The 23987-nt window shown below is 38.4% G+C and overlaps 1 protein-coding gene across 2 annotated transcripts in view; it reads left to right on the top strand.

Moving 5' to 3' along the window:
• NELL1 (neural EGFL like 1) overlaps positions 1-23987 on the top strand; it is an 865070-nt gene that overhangs the window by 234207 nt on the left and 606876 nt on the right. For both annotated transcript variants that reach the window (XM_037027141.2, XM_073216324.1), the window contains exon 12: positions 335-463. In XM_037027141.2, coding sequence (XP_036883036.2) covers positions 335-463 — 129 coding nt within the window. The remainder of the gene's footprint in view (positions 1-334; positions 464-23987) is intronic.

The raw sequence follows: 23987 nt of genomic DNA on the forward strand, positions 1-23987 counted from the left end.
ATTTTATCTATTTTTTGCATATCATAAATTTTGCAATAAAATAATTATAAAAAATCTAGTCATGTAAGGTAGGAAGGGTATTCAGGATCAGCATGGATAAAAGCCTTCAGCAAGGAACAACTGTAGCAGGTTTGAATGTTAGGGAAAAAAATCTCAAGCATGGGATGAGGAATTGTCCAAAGTTTCATTTTCCCACTCTCCAACCCCTTTTCCCAATCCACTTTTGTGTATTACCACGGTATGTTTTCATGCATGTTGACATATGAAACAAGTGTTTCATGGTTTATTATTTGCAATTCTTTTCTTCCCTGATGTAAGATTTTGTTTCTTCCAGGTCATAACTTTTGTGCAGAAGGGCCTAAATGTGGTGAAAACTCAGAGTGCAAAAACTGGAATACAAAAGCAACTTGTGAGTGCAAGAATGGTTACATCTCTGTCCAGGGAGACTCTGCCTACTGTGAAGGTAAGTAAGCTATTTAATGAAGTTACTTGTGAGAAATGTATTCCTGGTATATGTAGTTGAAGATTCAAAGCCATCATGTGGCTCTGGTCCTACAGGATTCTACAGGAAATTATATCAGATACCTAGGGTACCCTGTCCTGGTTTATTCTGGCTGCTTAGTAGCATGTAAAAGCAAGGCCTCCGAAGGCATGAACAAAACACAGCAAAGCAACAAAAACAGTAGGGCCATATCAAATCTCATGTTTCTGCTGTTACTATATTTAACAATCACCAGTAAAATCATAAATACATAATTTTTTATTGTCTTATTTGAGTAGACTGTCATCTCCAAGTTGAATTAAGTGTTATGTGGTAGATCCTCTTTTTGAATGATGCCTCAATACTGGCTTATACCCAACTGCCATTTTCTTTACCTGCCAAGGTAAGAATATTCTTTTCAATGATTTCTTAGTGACTGATTTATCAGTTGCTAAATTTCAAACTCAACTGAAAGTCACAATGACAGATGGACTCATAATTTTGGCACATGGACTGATGCCATAGGGTTGGTGGCCTCAAGCATTAGTGACCATCATGTCCACTTCAGGGAGAAGAACAACTCTTCTGTTGAATGTGAACATCTCTTAACAAGCTCAGTATTCCACCTTGCTGGTGGTGAGCTTTGCCCATTCCTGCTCCTCTAATATCTCGGAGGAGAAGGCATTAGCTCTGACCCTAGTTTATATGTACAGTGACCTAAGGACTGAGCCTGTCCATTTCTCAGGCGCTCACTGGCTCCCTCCCATCAGTTCAGAGAAGTTCTAATAGATGAAGTGAAGCTTGACTGTTTCTTTGTCCTGGTTGGATCCAATCGTTCATGGCATATTCATTAGTTATGTTTAGAACCTTGGTGATTTGCTTATCAGGAAGGCTGGTATCTTGAAGAGAATGAATGCTGCAAAATCTTGGTAACTCCTTCAATTGGTTTGGTTCCCAATTGTCTTTACTTATCCTCAAGGTAAAGACAATTGATGAGAATAATGGCAATTTGCTTTCCATTCTGCTGTCTTATGTCATCGACCACTGCTTAATGTTTTGGCTTTGACTAAAGATCTCTTCAGTTCTTAAGGAAATGTGTCCAGTCACCATCAGTGCTCAGTACCTGGCAGGTAACCTCTGCTTTTCATTTCTTCTGGAAGACTTTCTTCATACGGCTTTGGTTCACATTAGCAATACAGTCTAACTAACAGGGTTTTTTTTCCCCTTTGTTTTTAACCTTTTTCTCTTTTTCCTTAACTTTATAGATTTGAACTTGATTCTTGGTAGGATGAAGCTGCCTCTTTGGTTATATACTTTTTCATCTACACTTTAATATCATGTCACTTATTTGTCAATTTTGAGCAAGAGGACTATTAATTTCAATACCTCACATTAATATTTATTTTTTATATCTTTATGCTTTTTTAAATTTTTTGGTCAGAAAATACTGTAAATAAAAAAAAATTACACCTGTGACCATCCTCCTCTCTATTAACCATGGAAAAATCCTACAAGCCAGGTAATGGTCTTAAAAGGTTACTTTCTTACCTTCTACTACATGTGGCAGTAGACTGTGAATAATTATAAAAGTGATAGAAGGAACCTCAAAATAATTTGAATCCTGATTCTACCAGTGGCAAACCTTTTAGCTGCCCACTGGAGCCTGTACCCTCACTGTTCCTGGCTCCCTTTAGCTGTTGATACCTGGCAGAATTTGGGAGAAAATGGCTGGTGCAAATGCTTTTTGTGAATCTTTCTCTTCTCATTGATGGTATCATTTTTTATTACATAGAATCAATGCCATGAGGAGCCATTTGTGATATTAAACCTGCCCTTTGTGTTTGAGGCCTTATTTTATTGGTTATATTGAGCAATTTTAGGTCTGAATTGCCGTTTTTTTTGGACCTACTTCTCAGCTCAGTGCATGTGCCTGGCCTTGGGACAGTGCGTACTGTGGTGCCTCCTTAGATAATGTTGATGTGCTTGGGCTTCATTCATTTCTCTGGTATCATAGAGACTTTCTGCAAGTTCCAGAAGCTTATTCATGGGGAGAAGGATAGAATCTAAGAAATGATTTAACATTCTAGCCCATTTATGGGGTAAAAAGAGAACTCAGGGAGTAAAGCAGGTCAAATACTGGCCATCTGGGATGGGAGCCACTGAGAACCAAGTAGAGTGAATACCAACATTTAGAGCAAATGTTCCTCTCTCTTTCCATTTGGCCCTCTTTAGCACAGTGGATTTTGGGCTTGTTTTCCTGTGGTTGCATGATGGCTTTTGTAACCCCTGGCATCATGTCCTTATACCAACATCCTAAGCAAGCAAGAAAGGAAGAGGCAGGGGTTAAAAACCTTCTCTGTGTGAAGTCTTTATATATTTAAAGAAAATGTCCCACTCCATGCCGAAGATTTTTGCTGCCTTATTTTTTAGACCTGGGTCACATCCTTTCCACTGTTTGGGAAAGGGAAGTAAGATGACTGTCACTTGTTTGGGCTAACTGTGTTCAGCTCTTGTTGCTGGAGTAGGAATTTGCCTTCCCGGAAACCAAATGACCTTTGCCCTTTACCTGAACCAGTTAGGGAAGCAGGAAGAGGGTAGGGGTGGGTTTGTGTTGGGAAAAAGCTGTGTCTACCATTCTTTTATGGTTAATTTAGTTTTTGGCCATTTCCCCAGCTCTGTTCTCAGAATTACCCCTTGGGATGGTCTGATAGGCAAGAATAGAGGTCACCAATTACCCAGAGACTCAGAGGTAGAGTTCGTTGTCTCACCGTAGCCTAGAGAGAAGGAGATGCTTACAAACTGCTTCAGACAAGTTACTGTTTTACTTGCCTGAGTAAATTGAGTAAAAATAACCCACATTGTACAAACTGCAATGAACAAGACTGGCTTGCAAATTAAAACAAAATATTACACACATTGTCCAGGCCATCTTACACAGCCTATTCAGGCTCTCCATGGAAAAAGTACAATAGGCTTTCCATTTTCGTAATGTCCTAGGCTAGTAGCAGAGAAACGGTGTATTAAGGACCCCTGCTCTGCAGAGATTGTTGGAGAAACTGCCATAGAGAAGATATTGGTACTCCTAGCCAATCAATAGACGATAATAAGATCCTCTGTCGGTTGTGAACAATTCACAGGAGGTCATTTCATTCTGCCTCGTCCAACTTAAGCAGGAACATTTCCCCATTTTGAAAACTGCTTTAGTTGGATTTTGGCATTATATGAATCTGGTTTGCTGAGGCCTTTTACCTTTGTGATGACATTTTCAGTGGGTTGGTCTTAAATAGTTTCTGATACATTGGCTTAAATTAGAGGTAGTGCCTGAGGGAGTGTACAGCAGTTGTGATCTACTCATCTTATTTATTGGATTTGGAATCTGCATAGGATCTTAATAAACTTTTTCTTCCTATAGTAAGAAGTTATTCAGAAGAATAAAGAACAATGTGATATCATCATGCAGTTTGTCAGGCATGGAAGGTACTACAATTAGCATTAAATGGCAATGCCTTCTCCTTACAGAGTGCTCTGAATGTTTCAGACTTCTTTTATGTATATTGTACGTAAATCTGTGAGGAATGCATCAGCATGAGGTATATTCACTTCATTTTACAAGTGCAGGACCCTCAGACTCAGAGGAAGGCAGTAAAGATAATGTACTCATTTCTACTCCAGGGCTTGATGCTCTGACTTGTGCTGCTTCCCACCTGTCCATCCCCCACCCTGTTGCCATGTTGTATTGTTCAAAATATTTGCTACCTTCTTAATCCATTGAAATAATGTGTGGATGTGAATATTTCATTTCAGGATAGCAGCTCTAAGAGATATTACAGGGTTTTACTCATTCTCTTTTCTAACACAAAACTGGCAAGATTTCAGAGTAGGGCTTCTCTTTTAACTGGAGTCCCAGAATGAAGGTGTTATGGAATAGTGTGAAAACTGTCAGGAGACGGACATGTGGCATGAGTGAGGAATAATTGTGTAAATCACTGAAATTGTGGAGGGTACAAATATCTGTTACCTTTGCATAACTTAGCCTAAGCCTACTGGTATACCTGTTTGAACTATCTTGGGGTTTCAGAAGGATACCTCCAGCTCGGTGCTCATGACTGAAAGCAGTTTTTTTTAAGCATTGTTGAATTACTACAGAAAAAGTACAAATTGTGTGGATCATTAATAATCTTCTCTGGCTTTCCTGCCAGGCAATAGATTTTTTTTTTTTTTTTGTAGACCTCAAGTTGTAAATTAGGGCTTTGTTATGGCCAGTTCCAACATGGGAAACTGCATTTCCTAATTAAGATGATAATGAAAAAATACATGTCAAAATTGAGCAAATTGTCTGATGTTCACTAAACATTTAATGGATCAAAATAGTTACCATCATCATTAACTTATACCATTAATGTTTACGAGGATCTTTCTTGGAATTGGAAGAGTTTGTGCTTGTTCTTGTTCAGGCTAATACTTTGAGAAAATGGGCTTCCCACATCTACATCTTTTGTCATTATTGGCAGGTAGCAGGGGAGAGTGTTCTTAGATGAAAGGACCAGGTTTTCTCAGTTTTGCCAGGAGCATATTGTTGGCATTATATTTTATACCAACACTGAGCTGGAGGTATCCTTCATGATTATTTAAATGATGAAATCCTTCCTTCCTTGGAAAAAGGCATAAATGAAGCTGTGTTCAAAGAAGTGATGTGGCACAAAAAGACCTGTGTTGATATAAATTTAATAATTTCAGGTAACAAAACTAGTGAAATGTCAGAAACACAGCAACTGATTAGCAAGGCAATTTATACCTTCTTTCGTGACTAGAGGTTACAACAAAGGGTCTGACCCTTTGTTAAGAGGCTGGGACAGTGACAGGTCAGAGTTCAGATAGCAGATTCAGAATAACTAAGGGAGTAGATATTCACTGGATGCAGAGGCTAGCATGAGTGCATTTCCACAGAAACAAGACCCTGTAAATGTCTGATGAAGAAAATGTGTAGGAAAGTGGCTAGTATGCTTAATTACATGTCTAATTATCCAAAAACTAGCCAGTTAACTGTTTTGAATTTTTACAAGATGCATGAGCCTCATGATTATTACATGGTCCAATTTACACTCAAATCTGGGCCTTAGTCTCCGGATGTTCTGCTTTGGACAGCATGGGGATTAAAAGCCACTTCTAATTATTCATGTTAGTAAAACCTTAACTCTTAAGCTCCTGCTCCTGTTTATTTCTAGGAATTCATAATCCTTGAGATGAAGATACCCCAGGGTTTCCTTTTCTTTCCTATTTAGATGGTATGACTGCTGGAGAGATTTTCTGGTACCCGGCAGTCTGTCTGCCCGGCCCACTCCGCTCACCTTTCCGAGACACAAAGACCTCTTGCTCTTGCGTTGCTCATAGCAGCCTACATGTCACCTTCCTCCAAGCACTGGCTACAGATGAGCTTCCTTCCTGGAACTGGCTTTTCTCTGGCTTGTTCACTCCCAAGTCTTCTTTGCAAATGTATCTGCTCCTGCACTCCCACTCCATTAAACTTTTGTCTTTTCTTAGCAATATCCCCTGCCAGTAACTTTCTTCTTGGAATCACAGCAAAAATAAATAAATAAATAAATAAAGCTGAAATCCATCTTAGTTATTGTGATTGGCTCAAACCAAAGGGTTAACTGTTGAGCTCCATGCTTAGGAAAAAGCCCCAAACTGAGTGGGGCAATGGGCAGGACTGGAGGTTCATGTAGTCCTGTATTTTTTTCTTTAAAACCATTTCAAAAGATCATTTGTAAGATGTTTGGAATTTTTAGCTATTTCTCTGTGATGAAAATGTTGTGTTGATTAGTTTCAGGCTAGCATATAGAAGCCTAGCTAACGTACCACCTAGCTAAACTGATGTACTGCAAAGCTCTCCTGAGGACAGAGGGCTGTGTACTTTTCTCCTAATCTTAGCTAATGATACTTCCATCCATCACGTTGCTCAGGTCGTAAGAGGTAGAAGTCATCTTCAATGTTATGCTTCCCCCCCAAAATCTGGTACATCAGGAAGTCTTGTTGGCATTATTCCAGACTGAATCGCAAATTCACCCACGTCTTGCTACAGCTCTAATTCAAGCCTCCTTTATCTCTTGGCTGCTGATTTACATGGGCTCCACTCTTGTCCCCTGTAATCCATTCTCCAAACATTGATCGGAGTGAGGTTTCTGAAATACAAGTCATATTATGCCGCTCTTCTGTTTAAAATCATCTGATGGCTCCCATGCCTCTTGGAATAACACCCCCATGAGCTCTTGGGTAGGGCTCTGCCTTAACTGGAGCCTGCCAGCTTCTCTGTACTCTAGTACCAACCACTCTTCCCTGTGTTCACTCTTCTCCCACCACACTGTAATTTTTTTGTGTTCCTCAAATAGGTCTGGGTAGTGAAATAGTTCTTTCCTCAGCCCAGCATGCCCTTCAGCTTTCTAGACGTCGTTCAAGTTACAGTTCAATTGACTCCTCTTTAGAAAGGCCTCTCCTAAGCACCTGCAGTAAGTTAGCTCTGCTACTACCTTTAGCTACTCTCTCTAACATTTTAGTCTAATTTATTTTCTTCGAAGTACTTATCTAAAACTGTGCTGTTCAGACTTAGTGTATTCTTGCTTAAAGGTTATGGTCTGATTTTCCCCTTTAGAGTATACATTGCATGAAGGCAGCAATTTTGTCTTATTCTCTGTATCTCTAGCACCTAGAAAAGTGCAAGGTTCATTACAGACATACAAAACTGTTTTAAGAATGAGTGAATGAAAGTCCCAAGCTGATTCATGCCTTTCTATGTCTGACACTGCATTCTTGTATCAGATTTGTCTTGCTAGTTTTGCTCAAGGGCTGCTTTTGAAAGTGCAAAGGGGCTAATTCTGTTCATTGTTACTAAAGCCCAATCCCTGTCATGCTGAGATGCTGCCTGCTTGCTTTACTCCATGTAAATTGCTCTGCTCTTATTTGGTGCAGATTGACTTTCTTCACCACCCCGCAAGAGAGAAATTTTAGCTCTCCTTTGATTTTGACGAGAAGATGATCATTTAAAAAATTGTTTTGGTCACTCAATAGCAAATAATCCCAACAATCCAATTAAAAAATGGGCAGAGGATCTGAATAGACATTTTTCCAATGAAGATACACAGATGGCCAACAGACACATGAAAAGATGGTCAACATCACTAATCACCAGGGAAATGCAAATCAAAACCACAGGGCGATACCACCCCACACCTGTCAGAATGGCTAGTATCAAAATGACAAATAAGTGTTGATGAGACGTGGAGAAAAGGGAACCCTTGTATACTGTTGGTGAGATTGCAAACTGGTGCTGCCACTATGGAAAACACTTCAGAGATTCCTCAAAAAATTAAAAACAGAACTACCATATGATCCAGCAATTCTACTTCTGAATATTTATCTGAAGGAAACAAAGACATAATTCAAAAAGATATATGCACCTCCATGTTCACTGCAGCAGCATTTACAATAGCCCAGGTAGGGAAACAATGTAAGTGTTCATCACTGGATGAATGGATAAAGAAGATGTGATATATAAAATTGAATACTAAGCCATAAAAGAGAATGAAATCTTGCTATTTGTGACACCATACATGGCCCTAGAGGGTATTATGTTAAGTGAAAGAAGTCAGAGAAAGACAAATACCACGTGATTTCATTTATATGTGGAGTCTAAAACAAGTTAAATCAAACTTAAAGATGCAGAACAGATTGGTGGTTTCTGGAGGGGGGGTAGGTAGTAGATAAAAATGGGTGAGGGGGTCAAAAGGAATAATTTTCCAGCTGTAAAGTCACAGGGATGTAATATATAACATGGTGAATATAGTTAATTTTGTATTGCATGTCTGAAAGTTGCTAAGAGAATAGATCTTTAAAAATCTCATCATAGGAAAGAAAAAGAAATTTGTAGCTATGTATAGTGACAGATGTTAACTAGATTGTGTGGTGATCATTTCACAAGGTATACAAATATTGAAGGATTATGTTGTGCTCCTCAAAGTAATCCATATCAGTTATACCTCAATAAAATTTTTAATAAGTTTGGTAACCTGCTTATAGAAGAGAAAACATTCTCTGGGGCTTAGCACAATATAAGCTTTTGTTTCCATTCATGTGGACTTCGAAATGGATGTTCCTGGCTGGCAGGTGCTTTCCCAAGGACCCAGGCTCCTTCTCTCTTTGACTTTGCCATGTACAATATGTGGCTTCCAAAGCTGCCATGGAAAGCGGAATAGAGGGTGACTGATGAGTGTGAGGTTTTCATGGGCCAGGCTTGGCCAAGCACTTTGTCCTGGCCAGAAATTAGTCACTGGCCTTACCTAACTGCAAGAGAGACTGGTACATGTTGGTTACCTCTTTGTCCAAGAGGAACAAGATTTTATTTTGGTGAATAGTTTTTCAGTCTTGCCAGTTACTAAATGAAAAAAATCTCCCCGTTAATTTTATGCTTTTTACTTTTTGTTTATTTCCTGCATCTCAGCAAATGGGCCTCTGGCCTCAACTGACTCTATTAAAACTTGCTTACTTGAAAACTACATCGAATTTAAACGATCTCACTCCTCCTTTGCTGTTTGCATTATCTCCAGGCTTTACTATGGTTCCCACTGTAACACCTCATCTGGATTTGTTCTATCTCCAATAAATTCCATGCCCCCAAGGGACTCTTCTAAACAAAATTCAGTCTCTCATGTACTATAGTTCTGAGTTTTATGCTAGGAGGAAAGTAATTCATGGAACAACTTTACGTGTATTTGTAAATGATTGATAACCACATAATGTTACCAGAGGTAAATGTATTCTTAAAAGATGCTTGTTAATTAAGAAAATCCCCAAACTTAAATTTCAAGTGGCACAGCAAAAGAAAGTGAAAAATTAATAGCAATGTGAATGTAGGAGAGAGAGCTCTTAGGGAAAATAAGCAGATCCTCCTGCCTGGGAATTTGGTTTGGGTAGTCAGCTATCTTCAAATTTTTCTCCCTTCTAGCATTTTCCTTGTCACTCCTGGGGCAGTGCTGTAGTGAAAGAACCTTGAACTAAGGGTAAGGAGACTGTCATTGATCCTGGCTCCACCACTTATGAGTTGGGTGATTTTGGAAAGTCACCCATTTCTTTGTCTTGATTCTCTCATGGTTCAAATAGGACTTTTTAAAAAAAATTTTTATTAAGGTATGATTTATATACACTATTATGAAGGTTTCACATGAAAAAACAATGTGGTTACTACATTCACCCACATTATCAAGTCCCCACCCACACCCCAATGCAGTCACTGTCCATCAGTGCAGCAAGTTGCCAGAGATCCACTATGTCCCTTCTCTGTGATACACTGTAGAACATCATTTTATTTATTTATTTATTTATTTATTTATATTTTTTATTTTGAGAGGGCATCTCTCATATTTATTGATCAAATGGTTGTTAACAACAATAAAATTCTGTATAGGGGACTCAATGCACAATCATTAATCAACCCCAAGCCTAATTCTCAACAGTCTTGGGACTTTTAAATAAGGCTTAAATAATAGCAGTTGGTTGTGAAGGTTAAACAAGATAGTGAAAGTGAAAGCATTTTGTAAAAGCTAACAGTATAGCTCTGTACTGTAAGATTATTTATGATAATTGTAATTGAATAATTACACTTTATATAATCCATCATTATAATAACTAAATATTTTCATCATTGGCAATGCTTGGACTAGAAGTTAGTGTTCAGCTATTTAATAGGGATATACAACGTGCATACACACTGGATATACCCCTGTGATGGTAAATTTTATGTGTCAACTTCACTGTGCTAAGGGATGGCCAGATAGCTGGGAAAGCATTATTTCTGACTGCGTCGGCAAGAGTGTTTCTAGAAGAGATTAACATTTTATTCAGTAGACTGAATAAAGAGATCTCACCAGTGTGGGTAGGCTTCATCTAATCTGTTGAGGAATCGAATAGAATAAAAAAAAACAAGTAGAAGGGCAAATTCCTCTCCTTGAAGTGGGACACCCATCTTTTTCTGCCCTGGGGCATTGGAGCTCCTGTTTCTTGGTCCTTGGCACTCCAGGACTTACACCAGAAGCTTCTTGGTTCTTAGGTTTTTGGACTTGGACTGAGTTGTATCACCTGCTTTCCTGGTTATCTAAGTTGTGGGACTTGCCAGCCTCTGTAATGGTGTGAGCCAATAATCTTTTTATAAATATATATCTACATATATCCTATTGGTTTTGTTTCTGTGGAGAACCTTAGTACACGTACCACTTGAGCCACTGTTTTGTGTTGAGCCCTCTACCAGTCATGGGGTTTATAGACAGGGGCTATGTGCAGCTAGGTAGGCAATGGCACCCACAGGAAGTATACAATATAAAGGTTTCAAGGTTGTACCTAATAGTCCTATCAAGGACATTAAGAAGAATCGATCTAGAGTCTTGTCTCATTCTTTCTGCAAAGATTAATGGAGCACCTACTATGGCTGGGTCCCGTGTTGGCTTCTGGGAATTCAAAGATGGTTGAGCCATAGTTCTTTCCTCAAAGACAGTCTAAAGAAGAGAGCCTTGTAATCATGTAATGAAAATAATGTAGGATTTGTTCCCTCTTAGGATTAGTGTCTTAGGAGTACAGTGGGGGAGCAGTGCCTTCTGTCAATGGGAGTCTACACAGGCTGCCCAGAGGTGACATTTGAGCTGAGTCCTTAAGAATGAGACAGTCTTCAGAAGGAGGTGTGAGGGAAGGCCAGCCTCAGCAGATGGATTAACATATATGAAAGTACAAAGTGCAAAGTTTAGTGTGGCTGAAACAAAAGGAGTTTGGTAGGAGATGAGAACAGAGGTGTGGCTGATGGTTGGATGGTGAAGAGCACTGTGAGCATGCTAAGGAGTTTTGATTTTATACTCTAGGCCAATGTGCACCTATATAGAATGGAGGCACCATGGTAGGTGAAAAATTGGATCCACTGGGATAAGGAAAAATATTAGAAGATTCATTTATATCTATTTCTATGTTTTTAATTTCCATTTTAGTGTAAATTTTATAATGTACCTGATATATTAATATAAAATATATGTATAAAATTTGTTCATATAGGAGGTACATGCCTCCAGATTGTTATCAAAATGCATGCATGATCAAAAACAAATTACTTCTCCAGGCTACAGAGTATCTAATGAAGGGTCTGAGGTGGGGAGGATATTATTTAATTGGTATTTTAAGAAAGCCATGCTCATGGCCACATGGAGAGAACACTGGCTGGGGAGACTGCAGGCAGGAAGGCAGGTTAGGCAACACTGCTGAAGTAATTGGCATCTTCAGGTTTTCTCAGGCTCGGCCACAAGTGGGTGCTGAAGTGCAGACACCTTCATCTGATTCTTGACAATGGCTTCCCTCTGAGAGCTCTATGTTGGCTGGCATTTTTCCATCTGAATCTTTCTTGCTTTGCTCTTTGGTGAATTTGTCAGAGGAGCCAGATGGTACTAAAAGGCTAAGGCTTCAAGAATGGTCTTGCATTATATTACAGTGATGTATTTTCACCTTAAGAAACCACAATGAGGCATCTTTTTGCTCACTGTACAGTATTCTAGGACTTTAAAGTCCTTGAAAGACATTATGCAGATGTTACATACAATACTTAGCATTTTTATATAGCAAAAAGAAGGAAGAGAGAAAAACAGGAAAAAGTCCCTGCTCACTTGAGAGGACAGCTCCAAATTTTAGAGTTATAAATGAAAGTGGATATTTGGTATATTTAAGCTTTTTTGATTATTTAAAAAAGTACTTCTGATCTCCAAGATGACTAATATCTAAACAGGATTGAGAAGAATTAAACTCAGTAAGTTTGTTACTGTGCTTTTGTGAGTTGCTATTGTGAATTACATAGTGCCCCCTGATGCTTCTGCCTATTGGTGAAGCTTGTCTGGGAAAACAAAAATTGTATGATCCAAATAATAGGGAAAAATAGCAGAGGTAGAGTGGAAAGATTTGACTCAGATTTGCAGCACCTGGGTTAGAAATACAGGCTTCACCATTATTTTGTGAACTTAAGCAGGGAACTCCTCATCAGTCTGCATTTTCCTTTGGTAAAATTAGTGTGCTAAAATTTACCTCAATCTCAAAAGACCTCAAGTGAGCAAAAAGGTCTAAGGTAGGATCTAATCTGAAAAGAGGTTTTAATAAATGCTAGTTAAGCTTGAATATAATAAATGCTCAGTTAGACATAATTTAGTTATATGGTTCTGGGTGTGCATCAGTGAGTAGTAGGGAAGGAGAGGGCTAATTTCTAGAATTAGCAGGAAAGACATTTTAGGAGAGGGGTCTTGAAAGATGGGGATTACCGTTACCCTGAAGGGTGATGACTAATTGATGAATAAGCATTGGGTGTTTTGGGAGTTCAAGCTGAGACTGATAGGAAAGGATGAGATGGAGTTAGTGAAACAAAGGGAGGGCCAGAAGGGGATCCGTGTAAGAGTTGAGAACAACATTCCTGAAGACCTGGAGGAACAAGCCAGCAAGGGGACATTTAGTTTGTTTCAGACCCAGGGTGGGAGATAGAGAGTGGTGAGGGCAGAGGGAGGCCGAATTAGAAGGCTTGGTAGGCCTTAGGAAGTTTTGGTTCTGACTCTAATGGGAAGTTGATGAAAGGTTTAAAAGGATGTGGTAAGATCCAGTTTGTATTTCTGAATATCATTCTGGCTTCAGTGGAGGACAAAATGTAAAGCAGGGCAGGAATTCCAATAGTCAGTCTCTTGCAGTAATTGAGACACGATAATAGTGGTTGGTGGACGGGAAGGTAAAAAAAAAGGGTAGGGTTGGTTGATTGGTGGGATAGGAGGGGTAAGATTTCGTATTATATGAAAAGTGAATTTGAATCAATTCTCTGGCTGCTTCACTTACACCACATCAACTCTTGTGGCCAACTTTGTGCCTTTGTCCTCTGGGTTCTGATAGCATTTTGTTCAGATCTTTAAGGCCCATCACACAGGATCTAAAGTGCTTTTTAAAACATTTTTTTAGGTTAAAAGCTATTGAAAGGCCAGGGCTGTGTCTGATTCATCTTTGTATCCCCCAGGATCCAGCCTGGGGCCTGGAACAGAGCAGATACACGGGGAATACTTTCTGAATGAAGTGATGAATAAATGAAGGCATGATCCATGTATAAACATTAGTGCTCTATGGCTTCTTTCCTTTAAGACATTTAGCATTGCCTAGAGAGACCTTGTTAATTTCTTTTCCAGTTTTAAAGTGGAAAGTGCCACCCTGAAGTGTATTCCAATTACGGTTTGCACATCTTTACAAGAACCTTCCCCTCCTCCTCTTAGAATGGAAAGGATTTGCAGAAAGCCCAGTACTAGCTAGCAGCTTCTAAAGAGCTGCTATAGAGATTCATGGACTTCTTCTCATTCATTTCTGGATATTATTTTTCTTGCTGTTGGTGAATGCTGAATTGTGCCTTTTGATGCTGACACCTGGCTCCTCAAAACTCTCATGGGAACATTTCTGAGCCCAGCTAAAGAAATCTGGTGTATCAGATAGATTATAGCTCACCTGTTGATGCTTTCAACATTGTGCACTCCTAGGTTTTACATTTGACTGACAAAGGTAATATATTTATTTATTTAGGGCTGGGAGGAAAGAATGGAAATAATTATTCTCCTTAAAAGCACTAGAATGTACACTTAATAAGGCTGGGATTGCTGCTCATTTTGTTCTGTTCTATGCCTAACACCCTGTAGATGTCAGGATGAGAAGCAGGTCTTTATACTTACCTTATTTAATCCTGTCTCTACTGGTCAGTTAAGAAACCCAGTGTCATCCAACTAGTATATGACAGCACCAGGATTTAATCTCAGGTCTTTCTGACACAAAAATGTAATTCATCATCCTATTGAGTGATCCAGAGAAAAAAACTAGAGTTGATTCCTGTTACACCTTTTTTATTTGCTAGGATACATCTGACTAGGTGTCCATTTTCTACAGTTCTCATGTATGGCAACTTTCACACACAGAAGTGAGAATCTTTTCTCTGAATGTATATTTGTCTTTCTGACATACTAGCTCAATATTTTACGATGTGCAAGGTAAACAGAGCATCCTGTAACAATTGCAGACAAGTTGCAATGAATAGTATTTCTCAGGATCCTCAGGAATCTTTAGTTAGCAATCCCTTCCTGGGCTATTCTGGGAATTCAAAGGAGACTGGGTGATTTCTCTCACGTGGGGGCCTTAATACCTCATATTGGTCTGGGTTGTAGGCAATCAAAGGGAATCTGTTTGATGTGAGGTTTGATATGCTTAAATTTAAAATAAGTAAGTGGTTTTAGGATTTCCTACATACTTGGTATCTCAATATACTTCCAAAAAGTGGATTTTTTTCTAAATCTACTTTGATGAATTATAATTTATTTATAGTGATTATTCACTAAAGCTATTCTCATAGGTGATAAAAATCAGTGGCTTCCTTTTAGTATTCTTGGATATATCTAAGTGCATTACCATCCTTCTTTCCCATCCAATGGTAAGAGCCTGGTCACCCCTGAGGACACGATTGAAATCTGCTTATTATGTGATCAGTTCTAGTATAGCTCCAAAAATGAATGTTTCTTATTGTTGATGGATATATATATATATGTACATGTACAAATATATATATATATACATGTACAAATTATATATACAATTATATGCATACATTGTATGTATATCTGTGTATAATTATACATATGCAATATATATGTATTGTAAAATCTGTAATACATTTGGGTCTTGATGATGTCCATGAAATGTCGTGATTGGCCAAAGCTCAGTGGAATTTAACTGGCTACTGAGTGATGAACAGGCCATTCACTATCTGCATCCCAGTCCAGTTTGTGGTTATCCATTGGCCACTGAGTATTTGAACCCTTCCTGTTGAAAATCAAGAGGGATCAGTTAGATGTTTCAGTTGAATTTATTACAGCATTCTTAAAGTTTAGGAAAAATGATTCCTTGTTCAAATACATGTTTAGAACATGTTCTATACCAGATATCAAAATTATATATAATGGTTTTGAAAAGTGCTTAGAAAACTCTTTAACCCAGCATCTGTTTAATGTATTTATACATGGATTGTCTTAATTAACATGTGAAACCTACTATCATTCCATGAAACCAGTATTCTGTGGAACACATTTTAGAAAAATAATCCTTAATGTGTTTACTACCTAAGTATAGGCTCTAATAATGTTTATAAACCTGGAAATTCCTAGAAATCTCTGGGTATTTGTATTGCAAATGTCAAGATTTTTCTATCATGACTGGAGTGAATTGTAAAAGTTTAAGAAACTTTCTTTAATGCAAATTCCTGCAAGACCTGTTTCTCTTTCATAATTTGCCTGATCTATGCAATGCATATTTTTGTGAATGTCAACTCATCTCATTGTTTTTCTTTGTTTAGTAAAGTTTGGGTGTGATGTTGCTGAATATCTGACCATTGAGGATGGATATGAATAGAAAAAATATAAGGTATTTATATAGTGCATTGTAGTTCTTAAACTCCTCTAAAATATATTAGTTCCTTAATCTGTGAATTCCCATAAGGTATGAATTCTCATTCTTAGAATATTTTATAGGTGAGGAACCTAAGGTCCAGAGAGGTGAAGTGGCATGCCCACGATCCAGAGCCAGGTGTTGAGCTAGTTAAATTAGATCTTAGTGCAGGTTTAGGGCTCTTTTTCATGTTGTCCTTTTTTAATATATACTCAAGTTGTTTATTGAATACTTAATACACAAGGTACTCTTACTAACATGAGTGGGCTCCAAGAGGGCAGGGATTTTTGACTGCATCCATTATTTGTGAATTTTCTAACATCAAGCCTCACCTGGCAAGTAACAGCTGCAGGATAAATAATTGTCGAGTACGTACATTTATGAATGAGTCATAGTAATTGTTGCTGCTAATGTAAACATTGTGTATATCTATATGTTAAATACCTTACATGCTAATTCATCATTTTCCTATCATACTCTAATAAAAATATTAATATTCTCATTTTAAAGATGAGGAACTGTGGTTACAAAAGGTCTAGTGGCTTGCCTGAGGTTTCCCGGCTAGTTAAGCGGTGGAGTTAGACCTCTGATTCTGTGATCCTAGTTCTCATCTCTGCAGGAAGGAATTGAGGCTCAGAAGTTCTACTTAAACTTGTATTTTTTTATACCTCATTCATCAGTTGCTATACCAAACCATGTCATTTCTCTAGATCTGATTCAGCCTTATAGTAACAAATGGTGACAATATTGCCACTACTCAGTGATAGCTGATGTGCTTAGCATTTTAGGGCATTATTTCATTTAGTATACATGCTAGGTAGTACTGTTACTCCCATAAAATCAAGCCTGAGAGAAGATAAAGGACGCCACTAAGAAGTGGTATGCCTGCATCCCTAAGCCCAGACTATATGTGATGTGTATCTATGGAGAAACAACAGAACAAAAACAAAGAGCAGGTCTCAAAGAAACTTAATGAGTTTAATAAGTTTTTGTTGTTTGTTAGTGTTTTGTCTGTGCCTGTTTTCACTTTTTCCTCTTGTACTGGGTCCCAGACGTATAATTTTGACACCTTAGAAAAGGAATAGTTTGGGCAACTCTTATTTCACAGTCTTAGGCCTAACAGCTAAGGAATGAGTCCCCTTTCTTATATACAAGCATGTTTCCGACATCTCTTTCCCAGTTCATCCCTGGTGGGGAATTTCGCTGAAGAACCCAACTGAATACTCAGCTGGACCTCCCTTCACACTCTCATCCCCTTCCTCCTCCTCCACAACCCTCTGTCTGGCTGCTTTCCTTCCTTCCGAAGTTACCTGCAAAACCAGCTGCTCCTGCTTGGCTGTCTGCCCCATTTCCCTTCTCTTTCTAATCCTGCCAAGTCCCTCATTTTCTAATTATTATCAGCATTATTGATGCTTAGTGCTTAGTGTGATAGGACTTGCTGTTTGTAATGGCCACAGGTAGTTACACTTCTAAAAGAATGAATGCGATTCAGCAGGTCCCCCAGCATATTTACTGGAGAAAGACAAAGGATTTAAATTAAAGGATTAATTGAAAACCTCTTAGATGCACTTAGTTTCTGGTTGACTGAACCAAGTTCTTCTCTTGAAAGGTCAATGAGTTTTTCCATAATTTTTAGCTGCTCTGAGAAAGGAACTGTAAATCTTTCTGTTTATTTGCTTTATAAATCTCCCTTCAGTTCATTTAGTAGAAGGCTGAACATAATAAATCCGTAGCTTTCTTTTAGAAAAACAAACCATGTTTCCGTAAAAGGAAACCAGGTCTACCAAAATTGTAAGACTTTGTCAACCCTTCCTACTGAAGAGATATGTCTATACACATATATACATCTGCACACATATGTATATATACAGACATATATATACACACACACATATATATCTTGGAAAAAGCATACCATTAGGCCTGCTTGTGTTATCTTCTATGTAGACAGCATATTCTACCATGTTTCCCAAAAGCATGAAATGAACTTTCCTTTGAAATAATATCTGCTTTAAATCAGGCACCTAGGAGATAATAGAAAACACAGTCAAACTGATGAATGATGTGCTCAGAGAATGATTTATTCTGGAATTTTTGAATATGTGAGCAGAAAGCCTTGGGGTGTGGTCCTTGATTGTTGCAAAATCATCTTTAAATTCCTGTGTGCATTTTCTGGGCTTAGAGTGCTCATTGTTGAATTTCTGCTTGGTGATCAAGGATACTCGCGAAGCCACCAGGCATGGGTGTTGCCTCTAGTCTCTTATCCTTAATGCTGCATCTGTATGGCTAGGCTGAGGCTTTAGTGCATCTAGTTGTACTTGAGGACACAGCTTTGGAGGTTGTTTTTTTTTTTTGAGAGGGCATCTCTCATATTTGTTGATCAAATGGTTGTTAACAACAATAAAATTCTGTATAGGGGACTCAATGCTCAATGTATAATCATTAATCCACCCCAAGCCTAATTTTCAAGTCTCCAATCTTCTGAAGCATAACGAACAAGTTCTTACATGGTGAACAAATTCTTACACAGTGAATAAGTTCTTACATGGTGAAGAGTACAAGGGCAGTCATCACAGAAACTTTCAGTTTTGATCACATATTATGAACTATAAACAATCAGGTCAAATATGAATTTTCATTTGATTTTTATACTTGATTTATATGTGAATCCCACATTTCTCCCTTATTATTATTATTATTATTATTATTATTATTATTATTATTATTATTATTATTTTCAATAAAATGCTGAAGTGGTAGGTAGATGCAAGATAGGAGGTTGTTTTTATTTATTATTTTATTATCATTTGGGTTTTTTTCCCTGGAGTGGCACACAGAAAAGAATGGAATCCTCTTAAGGTCAGAGATGATGTCTCACTCATTGCAACTCCATCTCATCCTGGTTGCAGCACATTGGTTAGAATGTGTTTTTCTAAATACCTGGTGAATTAAAATACATATTTGAATCACTCAGGTTTTAAATACTTTAGAAAGTTAATCTCCCTCCTTTTCTCTGAGTTTACTGAGCACTTCTTGTTCTCAGGTGCTCTGCTGGGCAATAAAACTACCAAGAAAGGAGGAGAGTAACATTTCCTGATTCCCTGTCACCCATTAGGTATTATGTTGGGTGCTTTTACATATATAATCTACTGGTCCTACTATACCATATAGTGTATTTTCAATCTTCTTTTTTAAAAATGAGGACATAAATCCCAAAGAGATTAGGGCTAGGATTGACATTTAGGTCAGCCCATAGGTACCTATCCTTTTATTCCTGTGGTTCTTGAATGTGGCTGAGAAGTAGAATCTCCTGGGAAGTGAAGAGGCAGTTACCTAGGGTAATTCCCTGACCCAGAGTCAGAGTTAAACATTTATCAACTCTGACTGACAAGTTTGTGATGGATCCCTTCCATAGATAATTCAGTATTTTTAAAAATAAAATGATAGGCACAAAGAGGACTTAGAGAGTTTTCAGCTTTTTTCAGTTCAGCTACTTTAGAACTTAAAAAAAGAGTACATATCAATTTATCTTCAGATTTATTCCCCCTGTCCTGCCCTCCCTCCCCTTTTGCTTTTCTGGTGCCCTACCTTATAGTCCGACTGTTGGATAATTCATTAATTCCCAGATCTTGGGATTCTGAGGCACTGCTATGGAGCAGTTCACCAGATATTTCTGGCTCTATCCACTTCTAGGCACTAAATGTTTGCATGGGAGAGTAGTTCTGGCCAAGGAGTTAGACGCAGAAGTGATGTGGGTGGCTTCCAAGCCACAGTATTTAACTGCTGTGTAAGAACCTCCAAAATTCCTTCTCTCTGGCAACAGCAGCTGGTGATCCCAGATGAAGGCTGTTTTCTCAGCGCAGGTTCCCAGCTATAGAGATCTGCTCCCACCACCCTGCAGTGGGCATGTGATACGAATTAAATTAACTCCTGCTTTTTTAAGCCACTGAGATATTGGCATCGTTTGTTATTCCAGCAAGACCTGTGATAGCCATATGTGGAAAACGCCATTTTGTGTTATACGAGGTACTTGAAACTGAGTTTTAAAGGCCGAGTAATATTTTGTCAGGCAGTTAGAGCAGAAAGGATGCCAGAGAGAAGAGAGGCAAATGTATTTTGACACCTTTATTTATCAGATTGTCATTTTTTTCACTTTAAAAGTGATTTTACAGGAGTGTGTAGCAGTTGGGAAAAGAATTTTAGTGGGGATCATGAATTGCTTATCTGTTGGTAAGTCAGGGCCATCAAAGACATGGTATGACAGGAAATTGGCTGGAGAGTAGGGCATGATGTGATGGTGAGATACAGGTAAGTAGTTTATTATACTTCATACATGAATTTTATGTAAGGGAGTGGTAGGAGATGAAGCAACTTAAACTCTTAAGTATGGCTAATAACAGTGCCTAGTGGGCACCTCTCATCTTTGAGTGGAGTAGTGCCACATTAGGCCATTGTCTTAATTTTGTGAATACTTCACAAAAATCATTAGACCTTTGAGAAACTCAGTTAAGCCTAAAACACTTGCCTTGGCCCTATGCCTAGTTTTCACTTTTGGTTTTCCTTTTATCAATAAGCTAAGAGAACATAGATGTTTGGTAGATTCAGAGTTGCCAAATTTCCCTCTTAAAAAACAGTGAAATAAAGAACCAGTGCTGATGTATAAGTGTGGTGATTGTGCTGATTAGGTTTTTTTGATACACAAGTAGCAAAAGTCTAAACTCTGGCTTAAGCAGAGAAAATTTATGGACTCACCTGAATATTCAGGCAAAGCCTTCAGGTGAGGCTGGATCCAGGCCTAAAACAATGTCATGAGGACTCTATCTCTGGCTTTTATTTGTTTAAATCAGAGGCAAATTCCACTGTCCCCACCAGATTCAAGCTTTTTTTGCAACTTTAATATGCACGGACTGCTGTGCTAAAATTCTTTTGTTTTTGTTTGTTTGTTTTTGTTATCATTAATCTACAATTACATGAAGAACATTATGTTTACTAGGCTCCGCCCTTCACCAAGTCCCCCCCACCCCATTACAGTCACTGTCCATCAGCGTAGTAAGATGCTGTAAAATCACTACTTGTCTTCACTGTGTTCCACAGACCTACCCATGCCCCCCCCACATTATACATGCTAATCGTAATGCCCCCTTTCTTTTTTCCTGCCCATATCCCTCCCTTCCCACCCATCCTGCCCAGTCCCTTTCCCTTTGCTAACCGTTAGTCCATTCTTGGGTTCTGTGATTCTGCTGCTGTTTTGTTCCTTCAGTTTTTCTTTGTTCTTATACTCCACATATGAGTGAAATCTTTTGGTACTTGTCTTTCTCCGCCTGGCTTATTTCACTGAGCATAATACCCTCTAGCTCCATCCATGTTGTTGCAAATGGTAGGATTTGTTTTCTTCTTATGGCTGAATAATATTCCATTGTGTATATGTACCACATCTTCTTTATCCATTCATCTACTGATGGACACTTAGGTTGCTTCCATTTCTTGGCTATTGTAAATAATGCTGCAATAAACGTAGGGGTACATCTGTCTTTTTCAAAATGGGCTGCTGCATTCTTAGGGTAAATTTCTAGAAGTGGAATTCCTGGGTCAAATGATATTTCTATTTTGAGCTTTTTTTTTTTTTATTGCTCTGAGTTTAATTGAATTGCCTGTAATATTTTATCCTTAAATATAATATTTAAAGTAAGTTTTGAACAAATCTCTTCATTATATCCAGGAGATTTCACTCTATTTCTAGATTGCTTTTTTTTTTTGAGAGGGCATCTCTCATATTTATTGATCAAATGGTTGTTAACAACAATAAAATTCTGTATAGGGGGGTCAATGCTCAATGCACAGTCATTAATCCATCTCAAGCCTATTTCTTGTCAGTCTCCAATCTTCTGAAGCATAATGAACAAGTTCTTACATAGTGAACGAATTCTTACATAGTGAATAAGTTCTTACATGGTGAACAGTACAAGGGCATGCATCACAGAAACTTTCAGTTCTGATCACGCATTATGAACTATAAACAATCAGGTCAAGTATGAATATTCGTTTGATTTTTATACTTGATTTATATGTGGATCCCACATTTCTCCCTTTATTATTATTATTATTATTATTATTATTTTTATTTTTAATAAACTGCTGAAGTGGCAGGTAGATGCAAGATAAAGGTAGAAAACATAGTTTAGTGTTGTAAGAGAGCAATTGTAGATGATCAGGTGTGTGCCTGTAGACTATGTGTTAATCCAAGCTAGACAAGGGCATTAAAACATCCATGGATGCAGAAGATTTCTCTCAACACAGGGGGGGTGAGGTTCTAAGCTTCACCACTGTTTCCCAATTTCTCACCTGATGGCCCCCCTGCGACTGTGCCTGTCTTAGGTTGTTCCTCCCTTGAGGAATCTTACCCGTCTCTGGCTAACCAGTCATCTTCCGGGGCCATACAGGGAAATGTAAAGTTGGTAAATGAGAGAGAAGCCATATTGTTTGAAAAGGTTAGCTTTTTACTTCTTTGCAGATTTATGCCCTGTGGCTTTTATGCCCAGCACTTGTCTCGAGGTATCTTTACCACCTGGAGGAATTATGATACTCGGTAAATTCGATATGAGGCACGAATTCTATTTAAGGGTTGTAATTAGGAAGGAAGAAGAAAAGCTATAGAGGTAGCATATGGAAGAAAACATGGGAGGATTGATTATTTCTTTTACATATCTTCTTGTAGAGTACCTTAAGTATGTATAGGATTTAAACTACTAACTAACTTGCACACACATATTAACATAATAGGAATACGGTGACAAACAAAGCAGATCTATAATTACCAGCCATCTCCAGTGAAGCCAAGAAAACCAGTTAGGCACCCTAGGCATTTGTGAAAATTAGTCTATGATCTGATGGATATTGTCCAACTGTACTTGAACAGTCTGAGAGAAATCAGACAAATTAAAACAACCCATTTCTGGGATCTGTTCACATCCCATATGTTCTTTTAACTGTAGATAGTCTATAGTCGTAAGATTTTGGAGTGCTACAACTTGTACCCCTCCCAACTCCTGATTGAGTTCCAACAGTAGAGATCCGGTCAAATTCGTTGTCTCGCTGTATGGACATGCCAGCCTAGACATCTCCCTCCTCATTTCAGTGGCAAGTCCAGGAAATGGTGGGGTGGACGCAGCCACAACCGCAGCATCGCCCGGATCCCTGTGGAGGCTTTTTGATGATCATCCCCCGGCACGAGTCCTCCAGAGAGTGCTGATGCCGGAAGCTACTCCTCATATCATATCTTAGTTCATTTTCTGGGTAGCCAGGCTAGGCCTTGATCTTCTGCATAGAAACAAACAGACCCTTTGCCCACACTTTGACATGCCCTCTATACCACTGTGCAGAACTCATTGGAGGTCAGCACACCAGAACTGCTTTTTTATTTTTTTTAATTTTTATTTTTATTAAGAGAAAGGAATATTATCAGAAAAGAGTACCTCCATAGCTGATCATCTGACACCCTTTAAGTGATCAACATTAAGGATAATTAAAACATGTGTTAATCTTTGATTTACCAATTGTTTTTTATCCTATCAAGGAGTAAACACCCCTTTCTTTCTTTTTTTTTTTTTTTTAATATTTAATCTACACTTACATGAAGAATACTATGTTTACTATGCTCTCCCCTATATCAGGTCCCCCCTAAAAACCACCTTACGGACACTGTCAATCAGCATAGCAAAATGTAGAATCACTACTTGTCCTCTCTGTGTTGTAGAGCCCTCCCTCCCCTTTCTCCCTCCCCACCATGCATGCTAATCTTACTACCACCCTTCTTCTTCCCCCCCTAATGCCCCCCTGCCCACCCATCCTCCCCAGTTCCTTTCTGTTTGGTACCTGTTAGTCCATTTTTGGGTTCTGTAATTCTGCTGCTGTTTTGTTCCTTCAGTTTTTCCTTTGTTCTTATTCTCCTCAGATGAGTGAAATCATTTGGTATTTCTCTTTCTCCGCT

The sequence above is a fragment of the Manis javanica genome, chromosome 11 (genome assembly GCF_040802235.1).
Source record: "Manis javanica isolate MJ-LG chromosome 11, MJ_LKY, whole genome shotgun sequence".
In the NCBI taxonomy this organism is placed as follows: domain Eukaryota; kingdom Metazoa; phylum Chordata; class Mammalia; order Pholidota; family Manidae; genus Manis; species Manis javanica.